Source organism: Stenella coeruleoalba, assembly GCF_951394435.1.
Source record: "Stenella coeruleoalba genome assembly, chromosome: 12".
Classification (NCBI taxonomy): Eukaryota; Metazoa; Chordata; class Mammalia; order Artiodactyla; family Delphinidae; genus Stenella; species Stenella coeruleoalba.
Window position 1 is genome coordinate 70,239,972 of NC_137158.1, and position 21,095 is coordinate 70,261,066.

The 21,095-nt window shown below is 38.2% G+C and overlaps 1 protein-coding gene across 14 annotated transcripts in view; it reads left to right on the plus strand.

Annotated features, from left to right (window-relative positions):
• UTRN (utrophin) overlaps positions 1 to 21,095 on the plus strand; it is a gene marked incomplete at its 5' end in the record, with an annotated part of 496,387 nt that overhangs the window by 226,479 nt on the left and 248,813 nt on the right. For all 14 annotated transcript variants that reach the window (XM_079938689.1, XM_079938693.1, XM_079938692.1 and 11 more), the window contains 6 exons: positions 354 to 503; positions 4,046 to 4,121; positions 10,054 to 10,268; positions 12,289 to 12,406; positions 15,544 to 15,749; positions 18,469 to 18,623. In XM_079938689.1, the coding sequence (XP_079794815.1) occupies positions 354 to 503; positions 4,046 to 4,121; positions 10,054 to 10,268; positions 12,289 to 12,406; positions 15,544 to 15,749; positions 18,469 to 18,623 (920 nt within the window). The remainder of the gene's footprint in view (positions 1 to 353; positions 504 to 4,045; positions 4,122 to 10,053; positions 10,269 to 12,288; positions 12,407 to 15,543; positions 15,750 to 18,468; positions 18,624 to 21,095) is intronic.

Genomic DNA, 21,095 nt, shown 5'->3' on the forward strand with positions numbered 1-21,095 from the left:
GTACGTCCAACAAAGTTAGCCTAGGTACCCAACTAACACAGTTGGCTATATAATATTGTACTGAAATAGGTTTATAATACTTTTCACACAGATAATATGTACATAAAAAACAAACACAAAAAATAAAGAAAACATTTTTAATCTTATAGTACAGTACCTTGAAAAGTACGGTAGTACAGTACAACAGCTGGCATACAGGGGCTGGCACGCATGTTCGCATCTTTGAAAGTTCGCAACTTGAAGGTTCATATGTAGGGAACTTACTGTATTTCCCAAAGAGATTCCTAATACAGTTCTTGATCTTTTCCTGGTATGACAACCTTTTAACCATACCCCTCTTCTGACTCCTTTAGGACATAATCCAGGAGATGGATGATCAAGCTGAAAAACTCAAATGGCTGAATAGAACTGAATTAGAAATGCTTTCAGATAAAAGTCTGAGTTTACATGAAAGAGAAAAAATTTCAGAAAGCTTGAGAACTGTAAATTCGACATGGAATAAGGTGTGTGTTAAGAATTACTGCGACACCTTCCTCATGTTTACTGATTTTGTTGTTAAAGAAGTGGAACCAGGCAACTGTTTTACTTTTAAGTATACCCAAATATGGGCACATTTTATTTTTTTTATTTTTTATTTTTTTTGCGGTACGTGGGCCTCTCACTGTTATGGCCTCTCCCGTTGTGGAGCACAGGCTCCGGATGCACAGGCTCAGCGGCCATGGCTCACAGGCCCAGCCGCTCCGCAGCATGTGGGATATTCCCGGACCGGGGCACGAACCCGTGTCCCCTGCATCGGCAGGCGGACTCTCCACCACTGCGCCACCAGGGAAGCCCGGGCACATTTTATTAATGCTTACTAATATTGATAATTATATTTTTTTTCATCTGTCATGGATGGAAGCATATGTTCTCAAAGAATACTTATTTTACATGGAATTTTTTTGGCCTAGGAGATTTATACATTATATACTATATTAAATAATGAGTATATATTAGAATTAGGCAATAAAGTACTAATAATTATACTCTGAAAATGAAAGCATTAAAATAACTTTGTGATGTTGCATGTGACTTTTCACATACGTAGATTTATTTTTAATGATTTTATTCATTCAACACGTATTTACTAGGTTCCACGTGGGATGTAATGGTATGTGGCTACAAATATGACTAAGATAAAGTCCTTTCTCTCATACTGTTACTTTTTTTGCAGTTGAAGCAGAGGTAGATAAAGTAATAGATTTGTATATATTTTGACTTGGGTACATACCATAACAGAGTGTGAGGTCTGTCTGGGACATTGAATGGATATGTTTCTGCCCTGGTTTGGATAGGTCCCATATCAGTCATTTTCCTCCCTCTCTATCCTTTTAAAATGATAGCACTCATTCTATATCTAATGGTTTAGGTGCTTTATTGATCTAGCCTCTCTGCTTGAGACTTACCGTCTTGATGAGTTACTGTTACTGATGACTCACACATCTGTATCTCTGGGCTGGACTCTCTCATTATCTAGACTTCATCACAGCTGCCTGCTCAGCGTCTCCACTCCAGTGTCTAATAGGTATCTCAGACTAACATACAAAGTCAAACTCCTGATCTCCACCTCCCTCCTGTGCCTTAGTATACTCCTCCCACCTCAGTTACTGGTAATTACATCCTTATTGTGTTTTATGCCAAAAACCCTGGACTCAGTCTTATGACATGTGAATTATATCTCAATTAAAAACACACACACACGTAAACCTTGGAGTCACTATCATCAGCTTCTCCTTCAAAATACCTGTCTCTTTGATGGACGGTTTGAATGGATGGCTAGATGACTAGATACATGATAAGGCAAATACAGCAAAATTTTAACAGTTGTACATATTGAGTGGCACATGGGTGTTCCCTGGGCAATTCTTTCGGCTTTTCTTAGGTTTGCGAAATTTCATAAATTTGACCATTTCTCACGACCCCGTGGCCACTAAGTTGTTTCAAACCACCGTCATCTCTTGTTGTATGATTCCTACAATGGCCACTTCACTACTCTTCCTGTTTCCTCCTTTTCCCTTTGTCAGTCTCTTCTCAAGAAAGCAGCCAAAGTATTTGTTAAAACATAACTCAGGGGCTTCCCTGGTGGCACAGTGGTTGGGAGTCCGCCTGCTGATGCAGGGGACACAGGTTCATGCCCCGGTCCGGGAAGATCCCATGTGCCGCGGAGCGGCTGGGCCTGTGAGCCATGGCCGCTGGGCCTGCGCATCTGGAGCCTGTGCTCCGCAACGGGAGAGGCCACAACAGCGAGAGGCCTGCGTACCGCAAAAAAAAAAAAAAACCAAAAAAACCCTCCATAACTCAGTTTAAGTAACTCCCCTGAACAAAGCCCACTAATGGTATCCATCACATTCAGAGTAAAGGCCGAAGTCCTCACTGTGACTTAGTAGGTTCATCGTGTTCTGGCTTCCTGTTATCTCTCTGACTTCATCTGCTACTCTCTCTCCCTGTGCTGCTTTCCAGACTTGTTGGCCCCGTGTCAAACATGCCAGACTCAGCGTGTGCATATTCAGTCAGAGCACATGTATTTATTTAACACAGAGGATGTCAATGGGTATTGGGTAGAATAGAGTATGGTGGTCACTTTGGGAGCACGATGTTAGATAGAGCCAAACCTTCCTTTATCACAGGACTTCACATAGATTTTACGCTAATTATGTGAATTACGAATGTCTAAGGCCAAGCAGTGCTTACTCTGTAGAGAATTTCAACAAACACATTTTAAGAAATACTAATCTGAGATATTTCATTCATTCATGCTTTTATTCATTCACTTAATAGGTTTTTACCAGACTCTCATTTTATGCCAGGCACCATTTTAAGAGCTAGGAATACAGTAAAGAGCATGAAAATGCTTCTAACCCAAAGAGCTTATTGTAGGTGAGACAAGTAGATAAACAATTATAACAAAGAGGTATCCATGGGGACATAAAGGTAGGGCACCTACCTGGCTTTGGGTGATAACCGTGGAAGATTTTGTGGAGATCATATCCAAGCTAAGATGATAAAAGATGAATGAGTATTGGTCAGGTGGAGAATGGAGGAAAAGGCATTGCAGGGAAAAGAAGCAGTAAGTGAAAGGGTCTAGAGGGGACAGAGAGTGAATCTGGGTCCTGGAAGTAACTCAATATGAATTGGAAGGACAAGAGATGCTTGCAGAGACCTGGGGGCCTCACCATGCATCACAAGGAATTCAAGTTCCGTCTTGAAGCTATTTCACCACCTTGAAAGCAGTGGGAAACTGTTGATGGGTTTTAAACAAGTTACATTTTGAAAGATCACTATAGCTGCACCACAGAGATGGATGGAGCGAACCCAAGGATGGATATGCTTAGGACATCAGGACATCAAGTAGCTCCTCTGAGCAAAGCCCACCATCCAGATCAGGGTAACTGATCTGGAAAAAATAGTTAGAGTCATTAGACAACTTTGTGAAGAGAGTGTCAAGGAGGCAGGTGATGAATCCATATTGGGACACGTCTGAATGTACAGCTGACAGGGAAAGCTGAACTGAAGATAGGTTTTGGGGAGTCTTCAGCCTCTTAAAACTCCGCGTGATAAGTGAAACCATTAGAAACCAGGACCCAGGGAGAGAGGCCAGTATCGAGGGTTAGAAGACCAAAAATCCTACCCTGTAGAATGTTGGTATTTGGTGGAAGGGCAGAGGAAAATGAGCTGGGGAAGGACACTTAGAAGATCAGTCAGAGAGGTGGGAGTAAAATCAAGATTGTAGAATACTAACAAAATTCAAGGGAGAGAGAGTGGCAGCATTAAATGTTGCAAAGGGGCAAGGCAGTTAAGGACTGGATGACATTCTTGATGCTGGTGGAGCTGGGGGTCAAGCAAGACTGCAGTGGATAGTGGTTAGTGAAAGTGGACACAGAAGCTTAGGCACTAAGGGGGAGGAAAGCGGCGGCATTATCATTTAGAAGAACGCTTCCTCTTCAGAATATATAATCGTCTTTATTTATATACTATCCTTCTCTTTCTGTTTGGCCTGATGCTCTAGATATGCAGAGAAGTGCCTAGTGCGCTGAAGGAACGCATCCAGGAACCCTGTTCTGTTGCTCAGACAAGAATTGCTGGTAAGATACAGTTTATTTCTTTACAAAATTTTTTATACATAACAAAATTTTATGATTACGAGCATTGTATATGAATTAGAAAAACTTATTTAAAAACACAATGCACTTGTGATTTCTTATTCTGCTTTCAATCATTTGAAAAGAACATCTTCTCTAAACACAAGACATATTTCACTGCCCAGTGTGTGCAAGGCATTCCCTCTCATGGGAGGTGAGACTTTTAGCCTTTCCTGGGACCAGAGTAGAACCAGATGCTGCTGGAGGCAAGGGAAGAGGCAAGGTGAGGACACTGGAAAATAGTTTTCCGGGGACATTTTGAAGTGAACAATTCTCCTAACTCGCTGTCCTGATTCTGTTCTTATCTTACCACTCCTCGATAATCTGTTCTTCTGATAGCAGCTAAGTGATGCTTTAGAAACAGGTTTGATGTCACTCCTTTGATTTCAATCTTTTAATCACTTCCATCATACACAAGTGAGTTCTACAGTCTTACCATGGTCCAGAAGACCATGTACGATCTGTCTGCTCCCTGTCTCTGTAATCCCATTTCTTATCACTTTTTCCTTTGTTCATTCTGCCTCAAACACACTGGTCTTCTTGCTGTTTCTAACATGCCAAGAACATTTCCATTTATGGTCTTTGTGCTTGCTGCTTCTTCTTTCTTTCTTACCCAAATGTCCTTCCCTCAGATATTGCATGTTTCACACACTCACTTCGTTTGTTCTCTTCTCAAATGTTCCCTTTTTAGATGGGCCTTTCTTGACCTGACCACGCTATGTCAGATACATCCTGTCTCTCTCCAAGATACATCCTGTTTCTCTCCAACTTCTTGCATTGGTTTTACTTCGTGGCGTATATCCATTCACCCCCACCAGAATGCAAACTCTGCGAGGTCAAGGCCTTTGTCTTACACATTCCCGTACCTGTAGCATCTAGTCAAGTGCCTTGCACATTGTAGGTTCTTAATAGATATTTGATGAAACAGTGAATGAATATTTAGGTTGTTTTCAATTTTTTAAAAGCACAAAAAGTGACAGTGAGGATTGGGCAGAATGATGTATGAGCTATTCTCTAGGGTATGTGGTGGTGACTCCCTGGGGTGATCGTGGTGAATACGGGCAACTTTGCTTTGCTAGCTGCTGCCTAGACTAGTTGTTCCAGGTTACCCTTCCACCAGCTGAATGTGAGGCTTCTCATTGTTCTACGTTGTTTCCAGCGCGCCAACATTTTATTCCCAGGACCACTGTATGCTTTTTAAAATTATTGATTACCCCCGAAGACCTTTTGTTTGTGTGAGTTCTGTCTATCAATATTTACCTAATTAGAAAGTAAAACCGAGAAATTTCAAAAGTTATTTGTTTGTTAACTTGTTAAAATAACAATAATAAAAACATTCTGTTAATAAAATATATTTTATAAGATATTAACATAAGAAAGTATATTTTCCAAAACAAAAAAAAATTAGAAAAGTGATATGACATTACATTTTTGAAAGTCTTTAAATTTCTGCCATAAGAAAAGACACCTGGATTCTTGTATCTGCTTCTTCATTCGCTCTATCGTGATATCATACGCCATGTAGCCTTGAGTAAAACGCCACTCACATTTGAGAAGGAATGAGCAGGAAGAGGCAAATAACTTATTATGATGACGATCGTAGTTTTGGCATCCACACCCTTTGGAAGGGTCTCTAGGGACCCAGAGCTCCCCAGACATCACATTTGGAACCTGTGACCTGTGGAGATAGGACACTTCATTTTAATTTGTGTTTCCTCAATTACCTGTGTGCTTGAGCCTTTTAAAAATATGTTTATTGTCTTTCTTATTTCCTCTTCTGTGGATTGTTGGTTGATTTTTTTTTTTTTTTAAAGAAACTGCTTTTTATTTATTTATTTATTTTTGGCTGTGTTGGGTCTTCTTTTTTTTGCGGTACGCGGGTCTCTCACTGTTGTGGCCTCTCCCGTTGCGGAGCACAGGCTCCGGACACGCAGGCTCAGCGGCCATGGCTCACGGGCCCAGCTGCTCTGCAGCATGTGGGATCTTCCTGGACCGGGGCACGAACCCGTGTCCCCTGCATCGGCAGGCGGACTCCCAATCACTGTGCCACCAGGGATGGGTCTTCGTTTCTGTGCAAGGGCTTTCTCTAGTTGCGGCAGGTGGGGGCCACTCTTCATCACGGTGCTCGGGCCTTTCACTGTCGCAGCCTCTCTTGTTGCAGGGCACAGGCTCCAGACGCGCAGGCTCAGTAGTTGTGGCTCACAGGCCTAGTTGCTCCGTGGCATGTGGGATCTTCCCAGACCAGGGCTCGAACCCGTGTCCCCTGCATTGGCAGGCAAATTCTCAACCACTGCGCCACCAGGGAAGCCTGGTTGATGTTTTTTTTGAGTTTGAAAAAACTACTTTGTTACTAATTCCTTGTCTGGAATGTGCATTGCAAATACCTTTTCCCTTAATCTGTGGCTTTTAAAATTTTTATTTGTGGTACTGTTTTCAGAATTCTTAAACATTAATAATCTATTAATAGCTTTCCTTTTTGTGATTTATTTTAGAAATCCTCTATTACTCTGAAGTCATAAAGATATTCTTCTATATTTTACAATTTTAGTTTTCATATGCAGGTCCTTAATTCCACTGAAAATTAATTTTCCTAAGGTGCATGTGAGGTCAAAATCTGTCCCATCATCTTCCCGCTGCAGCCATGGGTCACCACTTTTCCCAGCATCATTTATTGACCAGTAAATTCCTCCTCGTTGATCTATAATGGAGTCTCTGCCAAGGTCAGGCTTCTCTGCCACCTACGCACTGTGGCTGTTCTCTTCTAGTGGTCTGTTTGAATGTCTGGATCTGTAATACACGAGGTTAATCATTCATCATTAGCCGAGTAATACAACTAAATATCTGGTAAGGCATGACCCTCTATCAAAAATAAAATGTTTTGACTGTTCTTGGCCCTTTTCTTTCCTATGTTAATTTTAAAATCAAAATTTGAATGTATAATTTGGTCAAGTTACACACAAACCTGTTGGGATTTTTTTTTTATATTGTGCTGAATTTACAGATTGACTACATTTTTTAGAAAATTATTTAAGCCTCATTTAATATACCTTATGCTAAAGTGGGTCTAGATAGATCTAATAATGAATTCAACCACCTCTTGTATAAAAACTAAAGAAAAACAATTACCAGTCTCCCACTGTTCAAAATAAGTCAAAAACATACAAACAAAAAATATAGAGAAAATATATATCAAATCTTTGGAGAAGACAAGAGTAAGTTCTGAGAAAACAGTCCCCCAAGACAGATTTATGGATTTGCTCAACTGAACTTCGTTAACATCTATATGATAAAAAGAAAACAAATTAAATCCTAAAATAGAAAGATTGTTTTCAGCAATGTGACGGGGTTTATCTTTCTTGCATAAGGAGTTCATCCAAATTGATAAGGAAGCAGGTAAAGAACACATACAGTTATAAATTATACCATATTTGATTACCAAACATGAAGAATATTTATCCTCACTGGTAACCAAAAGGACATGAAATGAAGCAATGGTGAAAGATGTGTGTTTATCCGTAGAGATGGAATTTTGTGTGGATGCAGGATGTTCATAAGTTCCACACACTGCCGGAAGTCTAAATTTCCAACTTTTAAGGAAAACAATTTGGCAATCAGTAGTAGATACAATAAATTTTTTCGTATTTTTTAACCTAGTAATTCTGTTTTGGGAAATTTCTACTAAGGTGGCAATCAGAACTGTAAAGAATATACAAAAAGATACTTCTTGCAAGATCTTTTTTTTTCTGGTTTTTGTTGGTTTTTTTTTTTTGCAAGTTTTTTTTTTAATTCAACAAATATTTATTGAGCACCTACTATGTGCCAGGTGTAGTTCTAGGTGTCAGGGATTCATCAGTAAATACACGTAATAAATAAGTGAAATACATCTATATTGGAAGAAAAATAGAGGAAGTGTAAGAGAGACTGTACCACTGAGGTTGGCCGTGGAGCACATGAGGAAATCAGGTGTGCTGAGAGGATATTGAAATTTTAAAAAGAATATCAAGAGACCTCATTTAGAAGATGATAAGTAAGCAAAGCCTAAGAGCAAAAACACTTTTGTTGAATTTCCTTAATATTATTCTTTATGTTCTCTGATGCAGTGTTGTGATAGGAATTTAAATATCCTTGACAGATGGCTATAGCTGCACCTGTGTTAAGTTCTATGCTTCTTTACACCCAGTTTTTTTCCAGTTTTATTGAGAAATAATTGACATACATCACTGTATAAGTTTAAGGCAAACAGCATGATGGTTTGATTTACATGTATTGGGAAGTGATTACCATAAATGGATCATCTTCTCATATAGATAAAGTTAAAAAAAGATAAAAGGAAAAAAAAATTCTCCTTATGATGAGAACTCATAGGATTTACTCTCAGCAACTGTCCTATATATCATACAGCAGTGTTAACTATAGTCTTCATGTTGTACATTACATCCTTGGTACTTGTTTATCTTGTAACTGGAAGTTCGTACCTTTTGACCACCTTTCTCCAGTTTCCTCTCCCCCCACCCTTCACCTCTGGTAACCACAGGTCTGATTGACCTCTTTTCCTATGAATTTTTTTTCTTTTTAGATACCATATATGAGATCATACGTATTTGTCTTTCTCTGTCTGACTTACTTTACTTAGCATAATGCCTTCAGGGTCCATCCATGGTGTCTAAAATGATAGGATTTTCTCATTTCTTATGTCTGAATTATATGTATACATTTCAATACTAACCCCTTATCAGATATACGGTTTACACATATTTTTTTCCCCATTCTGTGTAGGTTGTCTTTTCACTTTGTTGTGTTGATGGCTTTGCTGTGTAGCAGCTTTTTAGTTTGATGTAGTCCCACTTGTTCAGTTTTGATTTTGTTGCGTATTCAAAGAGTCAACACCATGACCCAGGTCAAGGAGCTTTATTCCTGTTTTCCTCTAGGAGTTGCATGGTTTCGGGTCTTACATTTAAGTCTTTAATCCGTTTTGAGTTAGTTTTTTGCGAGTGGTGTAAGACATGGGTCCAAATTTACTGTTTCATGTGTGAATGTTCAATTATCTTAGCACCATTTACTGAAAAGACTATCTTTTCTCCATTGTATATTCTTGTCAAATATTAGTTGACCGTATATGAAAGCTCTTTTTTAAAGTAAAAAAGTTCAGGAGTAGTCTAAGTATCCAGCTGTAGGAAAAGAGGTAACTAAAAGTTAGAGACTATATACATAGATTGTTACATAGGTATTCACAGTGATGTTTATTAAAAGGGACAAATGCTCATGTTGTAAAGGGAAGTGAAAAAGAACAGAAAATTACAAATAAGATGGCTTTACAATTAAAGCAAAAACATCTTGACAAAATAAAATAACATTCCTAATTTTCTCATGGTTGATGTAGTTTTTATTTTATTTTCTCTTGATATCAGCATTAGTTACTTTTGAGTTATTGCTGTCCTAGAATATGGTGAGATGGTGTGTTTAATTGCCATTATGGCAACCAAAAACATATAGATAATTCAGGAAATGCCATTGCCATTTCAGTATTAAAAAATAAAAACCGGGCTTCCCTGGTGGCACAGTGGTTGAGAGTCCGTTTGCCGATGCAGGGGACACGGGTTCGTGCCCCGGTCCGGGAGGATCCCGCGTGCCGCGGAGCGGCTGGGCCCATGAGCCATGGCCGCTGGGCCTGTGCGTCCAGAGCCTGTGCTCCACAACGGGAGAGGCTGCAGCGGTGAGAGGCCCGCGTACCGCAAAAAAAAAAAACCTCTTTCAATTGTTTTACTTAAACTAAATTTTACATAAATACACATACATGTCACCATTACATCACCACAGTCAGATTATCCTGCTGTGTTATTATCCTGCTGTGTTATTGCTACGTTTTTTATTTCAGCTCATCCCAGTGTCCAAAAGGTGGTGCTAGCATCATCTGCATCAGATATTCCTGTTCAGTCTCCTCGTACTTCAGAAATTTCAGTTCCTGCTGATCTGGATAAAACGATAACAGAACTGGCCGACTGGCTGGTGTTGATCGACCAGATGCTGAAGTCCAACATTGTCACTGTCGGGGATGTAGAAGAGATCAATAAGACAATCTCCCGAATGAAAGTAGGTACCTAGTGTAAAGGCTTGTCACCAAGATCTGTTTGGATCACTTTTGTTTGTCTTAAACTCTGGGAGAATGAGCTTTAAAAAATTCTTGACCTGTCAAACAGCCATCCTGGGCTAGCTCTGATGAGTAAAGCTTTTCTTGCATTTGTGCTGTTTTCATAAGAACAGGTTTAACAATGTGAGCTGTAGAGTCACTGTATTTTTATGATCTAAAACTGGTATCATAAGTCCAGCCACATCACTGTAATTGTAAACGGGTGTTACATTTAATGCCTAGTGTCATGGAGAATAATTTGTTGAAGCGCCTTTTCAACTTATATTTCATAATGAGCTTATTTGTTTAATTGCTGACATCGTTAAGTGAGAATCTCCTGACTATAGTTTTATTTCTATACATATGCCATCTACTATCAATTTGTAAAGTTCTTTTTTCCACATTCAGTGTGTTTTTGGTACTGGGCTGTGTGCTGTCTAGGGATATTGAAAAGAATATACCAGATAGAAACTGGGAATGAACGATGAAATAATAACAGCTCTTGCTAAACCCTTATTAAGTGCTTAATGTTTGCTAGGTATTTTTCTGAGTATTTTACATGTATTATTTCATTCACTTTAATAATCTTGTGAGGTAGGTATCAGTTTTATTCCCATATTAAAAACATGTGTGGCCAGGCACAGTCTACTAAAAGCTGCGGGACAGGTGCACGCCACCTGTAAGGGGGAGCCAGAATGAGGAAGGGGATTACATCCACAGTGAACGAAGGCAGACTACATGGGATTTTGACATTTAGAGACAAAATAAATGGCATTCCTGGTATAGGGACCAGGGTGAATAAAGACATGAGGTGGGGAGCGTGAAGGATATTGGGTCAAGAATTGTGCAGGAAAGAGGTGTAGTAGGAAGTAAGAGAGCAAAGGCAGCTCAAGTTCACATTGTGAAGGAGCTTGTAGACCACGCAAAGCTCTTTGGACGTTTAGTCTGTAAGCACTTGCCAAGCATCTTGTTTTTCCCTTTTTCTTTTTTAAATTGTGGCTGGAGACTGATGATAACAATGCTCTGCTTGAGTAAGAAGACCGGGAACTGTGCAAGAGATGCTTAAAACAAGGAGAAAAGCCTTTGCTGAGGGGCTGAGATGATGCTATTGCAATTAGCAGAAATCGGGAACAGAAGAAATGGAATGTGGATGGGGGTTTGATTGATTTAGTTTCAAATATGTTGTGTTGAGAGGCCCTTTTGCCACTTAGAAGGAAATGATCAGCATTCGTTGAACTGTCTCTTTGCGATTCAGGATTAGAAGTTGTGAATAAGCCATTTAGAGATAATATTTGACACTGTAGGAATAATTGAAATCTGAAAAATTAGTGAATTCACAGAGGAAGAGCTGGGAGAGAATCTTTGGAAATTGTGTTTTCTAATCTTTAAGGCTATTAGTTCTATACTTAAAACACACCATTTTTCTGATATTGCTAACTTTTCTCCCATATTTATTAGTACTAAGAGACACAAACTTTCTAGAGCAGCAGTTTTTCATGTCTAAGATTATTTAATTTGCAGTTATTCCAATTAGGATTTTTCTAATACTTTACCTCCATCCCTGTAGATGCCATTAATTTATGTTCATATCTGATGTAGGACAGATATGCAAAGCATCAGCTGCAGAAATCACTACTGATGTTTTGAAAGCACTTTTTAGTTTTCAAAGAGATTTTCTTCGTTTAATTTCCTCAGAGTTGATATAGCTGAACTGCAAGCATTTTATTATTTCTTTTTGTGAAAATAAAAACACAGAGAGGTAAAGTGCCTTGCCTGGTGATCCAGGTGATAAGTGGGAGAGCTGAGACTTGAACCTAGGACCTCTGACTTCAATTCCTGCACTTTCTCCACTACATCACTGATGCATCACTATCTCTTATAGGAGGAAAACAACAAGTTTGATGTCAACACACCAATTTTGCTTTGTTACTATTTTATCATATGGCTTATTAATCTATTTTAACAATCATTTTGTCTTAACAGATCACAAAGGCTGACTTAGAACAGCGCCATCCTCAGCTTGATTACGTTTTTACATTGGCACAGAATTTGAAAAATAAAGCTTCCAGTTCAGATGTGAGAACAGCAATCACAGAAAAATGTAGGTTTTTAAAAAAATTATATATCATCATTCACCTTCCCTGAAAATGGTAACACATACCCACACACACATACATTTTTGAAGATTATTCAACCAGAAATTAATATTATTTGATAATTTGATATTTGATACTCTATTAATAAAATAGCTTTCCCTTGTTTTTTATTTTTTGTGAACATTGTCTTAATTCCTTTATGAGTTCCTTAAAGTATTAATATCATTACTTTTGAGTAATTACTGATACATTGAAGCTTTTTTCTTTTAAGTTAGAGTTTCTTTTAAAGAAACCAAAAAATACAAAAGTTAGAGAAACCCATAGGAATGCAAATCCATTCTTCTGTTATATTCACTGAAACCAAATCTTACTGTGTCTCTTAACTCATCTTCTCAAAAGTCATTCCAAAAATATTTATTGAGCAGCTACTATACACCTGTGTGCCTGGCACGAAGTTGGGAATACTTTAGTTAAATACAAAGTAAAACAAAACAAAAAGTAAATACAAAACAGCAACAACAAAGTTCCCTGTTTCACATTTCACATTTCACACATTCTGGCTTAAAAGCATCCGTTAAATCTGTATGACATACCAAACAAAGTCAAAATTCTCAAGAATGACACATAGGGGCAATCACTGTCTGCTTTCATCACTCCCTTTCTCTCTTTAGCCCTCAGCACTGTCTGTAACTGTTCTGTATTGTATATATTCTTTAAAATGCCCTGACATTTCTTAGTCTCCTTACCTTTATTCACATTTTTTTCTTCTTGGCCTCTCCCCAGGTGAAATTCTACTGAGCAGCTAAAATATCACCTCCTTTGTGAAGTCTCTCCCACCCTCTTTTAGTCTCTGGTGAACTATATTTTCTGTCTTTAGTTCCTGCTGTGACCTTTCCCCCCATAATTTCGTTGTAGATCTCACAGTTAATTCTCTCTCCCCTCCATAGACTGTAAATACTCCCCTTTTTGGCCCTGAGGCCTCCCCCAGGGCCCAGTACCAATTAGTTCCTTAATAAATATTTATTTGTGGCAGAATATAAACTGGAAGGTATTTTATTACCTAGTCTAATATTTCTGTAGGAAAGTCAACTATTCCCCCTATAAAAACTGTTTTGATTTCAAAATAAATGTTGCAGCAACAAGGTTATTATAAGAGATGAGTTAGCAGAGAACTTTTAGTGTGTCACAATATTGGTTTATTTTTACTAAGTAAGCCATTTTCTTTCTTTCCCCCGTTTTTTTAATTTTTATTTTATTTTTATTTTTTTATTAACTGGTGGATTGCTTCTGCCTATCGAACTTTGGAGTGACCCTGTTTCCCATCACATGGCAAAGGAGCTTCTCAGCTTTGGTGACACCAAACTATTTACAAAAGCTTCTCCACTTTCCTTTTTCTACCATCTTTTGTTTTTTCCTCCACCCCTCCTCTCTGTCCAAAGTTTGCTTTAAGGTTTTCTTCTCCCGAATATCTTCCTTTTTCAATTTAACTCCCTCCTTTTTTTTCTCTCAATTTTTTCTGGTATAGAGGCTCCATGGTCCATATCATTATTCATTATATGAAAAACCACCCTCAGCCAGAGGGTACTACCAATAGTAACTTGCTTTTTGCACTTATTTCCAATGAATAGGATAATTTGCTTATCTTTTATGGTAAACCTCTGATACTTGCTGTCACTTGATACCTTTAGTTTTATTTGTTCAGTATTAAAGGATTCTGTTATAGTACTTTATGTAACTTTGTAACTGACAAGTAAACCATTACAATAAATTTTCCCTCTCCCTAAGTTAAAACGTAAGCAATTTATTTAAACTGTTGGATAAGACAGCATAAAATAATCTCACTGAACAATTTTTTAGAATTATTATACATAAGTATAATTTACATTTTTCTGAACAGTCTTAAACTGATAGCTCTTATGGTTTACTATAACCCAGTATTGTTTGAAGAATTTTACCGAAAGGTCTCATTATGACCTAGCTGCAATGTTTTTTCTGTTTTTGCGGTACGCGGGCCTCTCACTGCTGTGGCCTCTCCCGTTGCGGAGCACAGGCTCCGGACGCGCAGGCTCAGCGGCCATGGCTCACGGGCTCAACCGGTCCGCGGCATGTGGGATCCTCCCGGACCGGGGCACGAACCCGCGTCCCCTGCATCGGAAGGCGGACTCTCAACCGCTGCGCCACCAGGGAAGCCCTGCAATGTTATTTTTTAGTTAAGTTCTTCTTGGCCTGGTACTTAACTATAGCCCTTCAGTCTTTCTGGCATACAAGGCATCTTCTAGAAATTTGTTTCTAACTTTCTACCTACTTATTATGAATGGGTTGTTGAAGATATTTAAAGTTATTGCTTACTAGTACTTCAGTTCAAATCGTGAATTGCCCCTGAAGTAATTAATCAAAAGTTTAAGTTTCCTTAGATTTCTTTTTCCTTGACACATGTTAAAAATACAAGAGGAAAGAAAGTAGGGGAGAGAAAAGGAAAAGAGAAAGAGACAGAAAGAGAGAATGAAAGAAAGAGAAATAGAAACAATAAAAAAGAGAGAGGAAAAGAGCCAATATGGATTTTTTTATAATAAAAAACTGCTGGGTACCTAGAACTTGAATCTAATTTACTTTTAGCACTTCTCTTGAATATATAAAAACACTTCCTTTTAGAGAGGTTTCATGCTACAGTAAAACAAATGTGAAAAGTATTCTTAAGTATTTTATTTTCTTTTAAAATCAATACTTCCTTAGAGGATGACAAATGACTATATCTTTGGTCATAAAGTTCTATCATAATGTACTGTTAAAATCTGCTTTCTTCAAACCAGGTTCTGTAAATATAAATTAGGTAGGAATTTATTTTCTTTATAATTTTTAGTTTGTCAGTTTATAATACTCAGTATCTTTATTGTGAGATATTTTAATGCATTTAAAATAGAGTTTAATTCAAGATTTTTTCTTCAAGGATGGTTTCAGAAATATATCAGTCATACAGTGTGGCAGACATAATAAAATTCCTTTAAAATGTATGTACCATTTTGCCTCCTTTCTCTTTTCTATATATAACCTTATTTGTGATGAATTTGGTATCAGGTATTTTTTCCCTTTCCTGATAGTTACTTTCTGGGATTTTTAAAAATATATATAATGCCTCCTCCAGTGGAAAAGGTCAAGAACCAGTGGGATAGCACCCAGCATGGTGTGGAGTTAAGACAGCAGCAGCTGGAGGACATGATTATTGACAGCCTTCAGTGGGATGACCACAGGGAAGAGACGGAGGAGCTCATGAGAAAGTATGAGGCTCGCCTCTATATTCTTCAACAAGCTCGAAGGGATCCACTTATCAAACAAATTTCTGATAATCAAGTAAGACTCATTAGATACTTTCTGGCATTATCAATTTGTGGGATGTGCTTTTTTTGTTCTGTTGCTAACTGTAATTTTTAGGACCCATGTCATAATGTTTTCCCAAGTGCTTAGAATGTACACTGAAATTTATATAAAGAATTTGACCAGGAAGGTTTTTGAAAAATGTCTGGAGGCATAACAAATAGAAATGTACGTGTATCCTAGATTTATAGCTCACTGACTCTTTGCAAATGGAACTTACCCATGAGCCAGCATCTAGAAAGAAAGCATTTTCAGGATCCCAGGAACCCTCCTTTTGTTCCCTTCCATATCTACCCTGAAGGTATTTTTTTATTTATGAAATCTCCTGAGATTTTCATTTGAGGGCTACTGTAGTGAACAAATCAAGTATTAAGTAAGTTTAGTTTCTTCTAATACCTTTATAACCAAACCATTTTATCAATATCATCACAGCAGGTACCTTTTTTGTGATTAGGTGGATTATAGAGTTGATGATATTGAACACTTATGGTATTTTTAAAGTGCTATTTTAAATCTCTACAGTCATAGAAAATATTCTTGAGTTGGAGGTTATGGCTGTTAGGTTATACTTTTGTGTAACATTTATTTACCCTTCAGATAGCCTAAATGAAAGTTACGCTTGTGAAGAATATAATAAAGGATGTATGGGAAAAATCTCAGACATGAGAGTATGTTTTTATTCTTCAGACATGTAGGCTTTCCATGGTCACAACTTAAAAAGCAAGTGGCCAGGTATCCTGGTTTCCTGGATCATTCTCTGTGTTTATACTGTCTGCTGATTTGTCTTCACCAAAAGACTCAAAAGTAATAATCAGCAAAGCTCCTGGACACTTAACCAGAGGAATACAGTTAAAAGTGATATCAGTGTTTCAATCATCATATTCAGAATATTCTTTTCTTTTTTTTTTAATACATCCTAATTGGAGTATAATTGCTTCCCCATACTGTGTTAGTTTCTGCTGTATAACAAAGTGAATCAGCTATATGTATACATATATCCCCATATCCCCTCCCTCTTGAGCCTCCCTCACACCCTCCCTATACCACCCCTCTAGGTCATCGCAAAGCGCCGAGCTGATCTCCCTGTGCTATGCGGCTGCTTCCCACTAGCTGTCTATTTTACACTTGGTAGTGTATACATGTCGATGCTACTCTTACTTCACCCCAGCTTCCCCCTCCCCCTCCGTGTCCTCAAGTCCATTCTCTATGTCTGCGTCTTTATTCCTGCCCTGCCACTAGGTTCATCAGTACCATTTTTTAAAAATAATTAATTAATTAACTTTGGGCTGCGTTGGGTCTTCGTTGCTGCGCGCGTGCTTTCTCTAGTTGCAGTGAGCGGGGGCTACTCTTCATTGAGGTGTGTGGGCTTCTCATTGCGGTGGCTTCTCTTGTTGCAGAGCACGGGCTCTAGGCGCACGGGCTTCAGTAGTTGTGGCTCAAGGGCTCTAGAGCGCAGGCTCAGTAGTTGTGGCGCACCGGCTTAGTTGCTCCGTGGCATGTTGGATCTTCCCGGACCAGGGCTCGAACCCATGTCTCCTGCATTGGCAGGCGGAATCTTAACCATTGCGCCACCAGGGAAGCCCTGTACCTTTTTTTTTAGATTTCATATGTATGCATTAGCATACGGTATTTGTTTTTCTCTTTCTGACTTACTTCACTCTGTATGACAGACTCTAGGTCCATCCACCTCACTACAAATAACTCAATCTCATTTCTTTCTATGGCTGAGTAATATTCCATTGTATATATGTGTCACATTTTCTTTATCCATTCATCTGAGGTATCACCTCACACGGGTCAGAATGGCCATTATCAAAAAATCTAGAAACAAATGCTGGAAAGGGTGTGGTGAAAAGGGAACCCTCCTGCACTGTTGGTGGGAATGTAAATTGATAACAACCACTATGGAGAACAGTATGGAGGTTCCTTAAAAAACTAAAAATAGAGCTACCATATGACCCAGCAATCCCATTACTGGGCATATACCTGAAGAAACCCATAATTCAAAAAAGAATATTCTTTTCTAATCAGCAGTATAGTTCTATTCTGGAACTTTAGGGTGGATTTTTCTGCTAGTTGCTACAAAAATCATTTTAAGAACATTCATTTGTCACTTAGATTTCATGGGGCGTATCTTGATACAAGAGCTCTCAGAGGTGGAAAAAAATTTATCAAGGAACCAATGCCTATGGACATACAGCATCAATTTAGTTTATTCAAGCAACTCTCAGTAAACCTTGCTTAGCTACTGGATCCAGCCAAGCAGTTAACTTTGTAAACAGTGATACACAGTGATCCAGGGACAAGAAGACTTCCATGTTGTTGCCCTTTCCATATCTTCAAGCACTTATAGAGGAACTAACTCTATAGTAAGCTCATTCCTGTAAGATACATATTCCTCTAAGGATCAGATATAGCAGTAGGAATGAAAGAAGACAACTGGTTTGAGGAAGTAAAACATATCAAAGGAGAAAAGACAGTAATCTTTTAATGTTATCTGCTATGTACCTGATCACTTACACTTCCAGAATTATTTTTGTTTGAGCTTACATGCAAGAGTTTGTTTTATAATTTGCTTCCTTCTTTTGATATCTGTGTCTAAAACATATTAAAACCTACTGGAAGGACCAGTGTTTTGGTCATACTTGTTATTGAGTGATCCGGTCTAACAATTACATCTGAAATTACACCTTAGATGTTGCTTCAAGAACTGGCTCCCGGTGCTGGTATCGTAATGGCATTCGAGAATGTCCTGCAGAAACTGCTGGAGGAATATGGCAGCGATGACACGAGGAATGTGAAAGAAACCACGGAGTACTTAAAAACATCATGGGTCAATCTAAAACAAAGGTAATGCTAAGGCCCTGGCAGCTGTATGTATGTATGTTGTCAAGTTGATAATTTTTTTTTTTTTTTGCGGTATGTGGGCCTCTCACTGTTGTAGCCTCTCCCGTTGCGGAGCACAGGCTCCGGACGCACAGGCCCAGCGGCCGTGGCTCACGGGTCCAGCCGCTCCGCGGCATGTGGCATCTTCCCAGACCGGGGCATGAACCAGTGTCCCCTGCATCGGCAGGCGGACTCTCAACCACTGCGCCACCAGGGAAGCCCAAGCTGAGAATTTGATTGCTCTGGCTTTCTCATGGAAGCGTGTGGAACAGGTCACATATTTTATTATTATTTTTAAATTTTCATGCTGTACTGAGTTAGTATTATCACACTTAGTACAGAGTGTATATTTATACATTGGGTACTTGAATTTCTGCAATGGAATTTTTCCTTGAATGAGTCTAAACCTTGCCCGTGATCATTTTATGTGTTCTGATTTTCTTATGCCTCTTGAGTACATTTGGTAGTACTCTGATGGTAAGGAACACTTAGGTATTACAGAGACAGCAGGGTAATGTTATCCCTAACGGTAATTAAAGCAGTGTGCTATTTGGGCAGGTCATCCTCGGTTTTGTCTGAGAACACATGGATCCGCACTAGCTCCTGAAGTATACTAAGTGTATGTTGGGCTTCAACTAACTTACTGTCTTTTCTTTTCATTACTTTATCTCGTCAGTAAATTTGGAACAGTCTAAAATAGCGTACGTGTTTATAAGAGAAATTTTCCTGTCGCTTGAGCATCTAGAGTTTGAGGCACTGTAAACAATGGTTAGCATCCTTTAAGACTGCATATTTATATTCATCATCCGTAAAACACTGTTTGCTTCCTGCATAGTACCGTGAATACCTGTGTCTGAATGAAATTATGGTTTCACACATCGTGAATATTCAGATGCAACTGCCTGAAAGCTAACTTGATATCAAAACCACATTTATTTTGCAGTGAATAAAACGGATAATATCAGAACACTTTAATAAAGTATGGACAAGCATGTAGTAATGGTTTGATATGGAGGTATTTTGTACATTTTTAGAATGTCATTTTTAGTTAGAGTCTCTAATGTAAATTTGGGGAAACTCAAAGAAAAGAATTATGAGCAGTATGTGAACATGAATGTGTTGCTGCATATCCCTAGGATTCTGGAGAATATAAAGACAAGGATAGCAAATACAAAACTTCAAAGTATTTAAAGCAGAATATAGTTATAATACTGGTCTTTCTAGCATTTTAGTACAACTGCTTTTCTCTTGTTGTAACAGGTAATTTGGATATAGTAAGAATCCCAAAACTGAGGCAGGGAAGAGGAGGAATTAAAAACAGCTTTAAAGTACACATTTCTAGTTACAAGATAATTTCTGGGGATGTAAGATACAGCATGGTGATTATAGTTAACAGTACTGTATTGTGTATTTGAAAGTCACTAAATCTTAAAAGTTATCACAAGAAAAATGTGTAACCATGTGTAGTGATGGATGTTAACTAAATTTACTGTGCTAATCATTTTGCAATATATACATATATCAAATCATTGTTGTACACCTAAGGCTAATACAGTGTTGTATGTCAATTATATCTCAGTTAAAAAACCCAGCCTTAACATTAAGAGAGATCGTCCTTAAGCATACTTTATCTGTGTGTTTCCACAAATTCCGTCTACTGTAAGAATTATGACTTTGTTTTTATTGTAAACAATACCAGAAAAATTGATCACTTAGGAATGTGTGGCCAGCTTTATTTAGCAACTCCAGTTCTTTTTTTGCTTTTACTTTGTAAATATTTTAAGACAGCCTACAGCAGTGGTTAGATTAGATGGAAGAGACAATTAAAGATGAATTATATTCCAGGGTGAGCTTTCATTTATGATAGCTAAGACAACCACAGTGTTCCAGTTTTATGGTAGTTACAAGTCATTGTCTTTATTCTATTTTCTTTCTGCGTTTTAGGGGAAATAAGTAAACATGTTAATATTTAGATATGGTTTAGGTATGTTATTATCTATAAAGCAAAGAAAATACAACAAAATTGTGGCTCACGGGATCCCATCATAGTGATAGCTGGGTTTTCTATGTATTGCCAGGATTTTCTCTTTTAAACACAATGATATTTACAATTTCTAACTGTTTAATTGAAGATCTTCCTGAAATATACAAATCTTTCCTTGCCTTCTTTAGCAAAGTACATGAACCTATATTAAACATTCTTTGAATTCTTGGCATTATTGTTATGAAGAGAGAATTAAGGAACTATAAGAGCTGTACCTGACCTTACAGTTCATTTAAACAAGTGTTTCTTAACCTTTTTTACATTATCCACCCCGCCTAAGGAGCCTTTTCAGATACTTGCCCACAGGACATTTTAATACCGTGGGTATCCTGTGTATCTGTTTCTGTACTTTATAGTTATGCTTTATACGTAAAAAGAGTAGATCTTTCCCA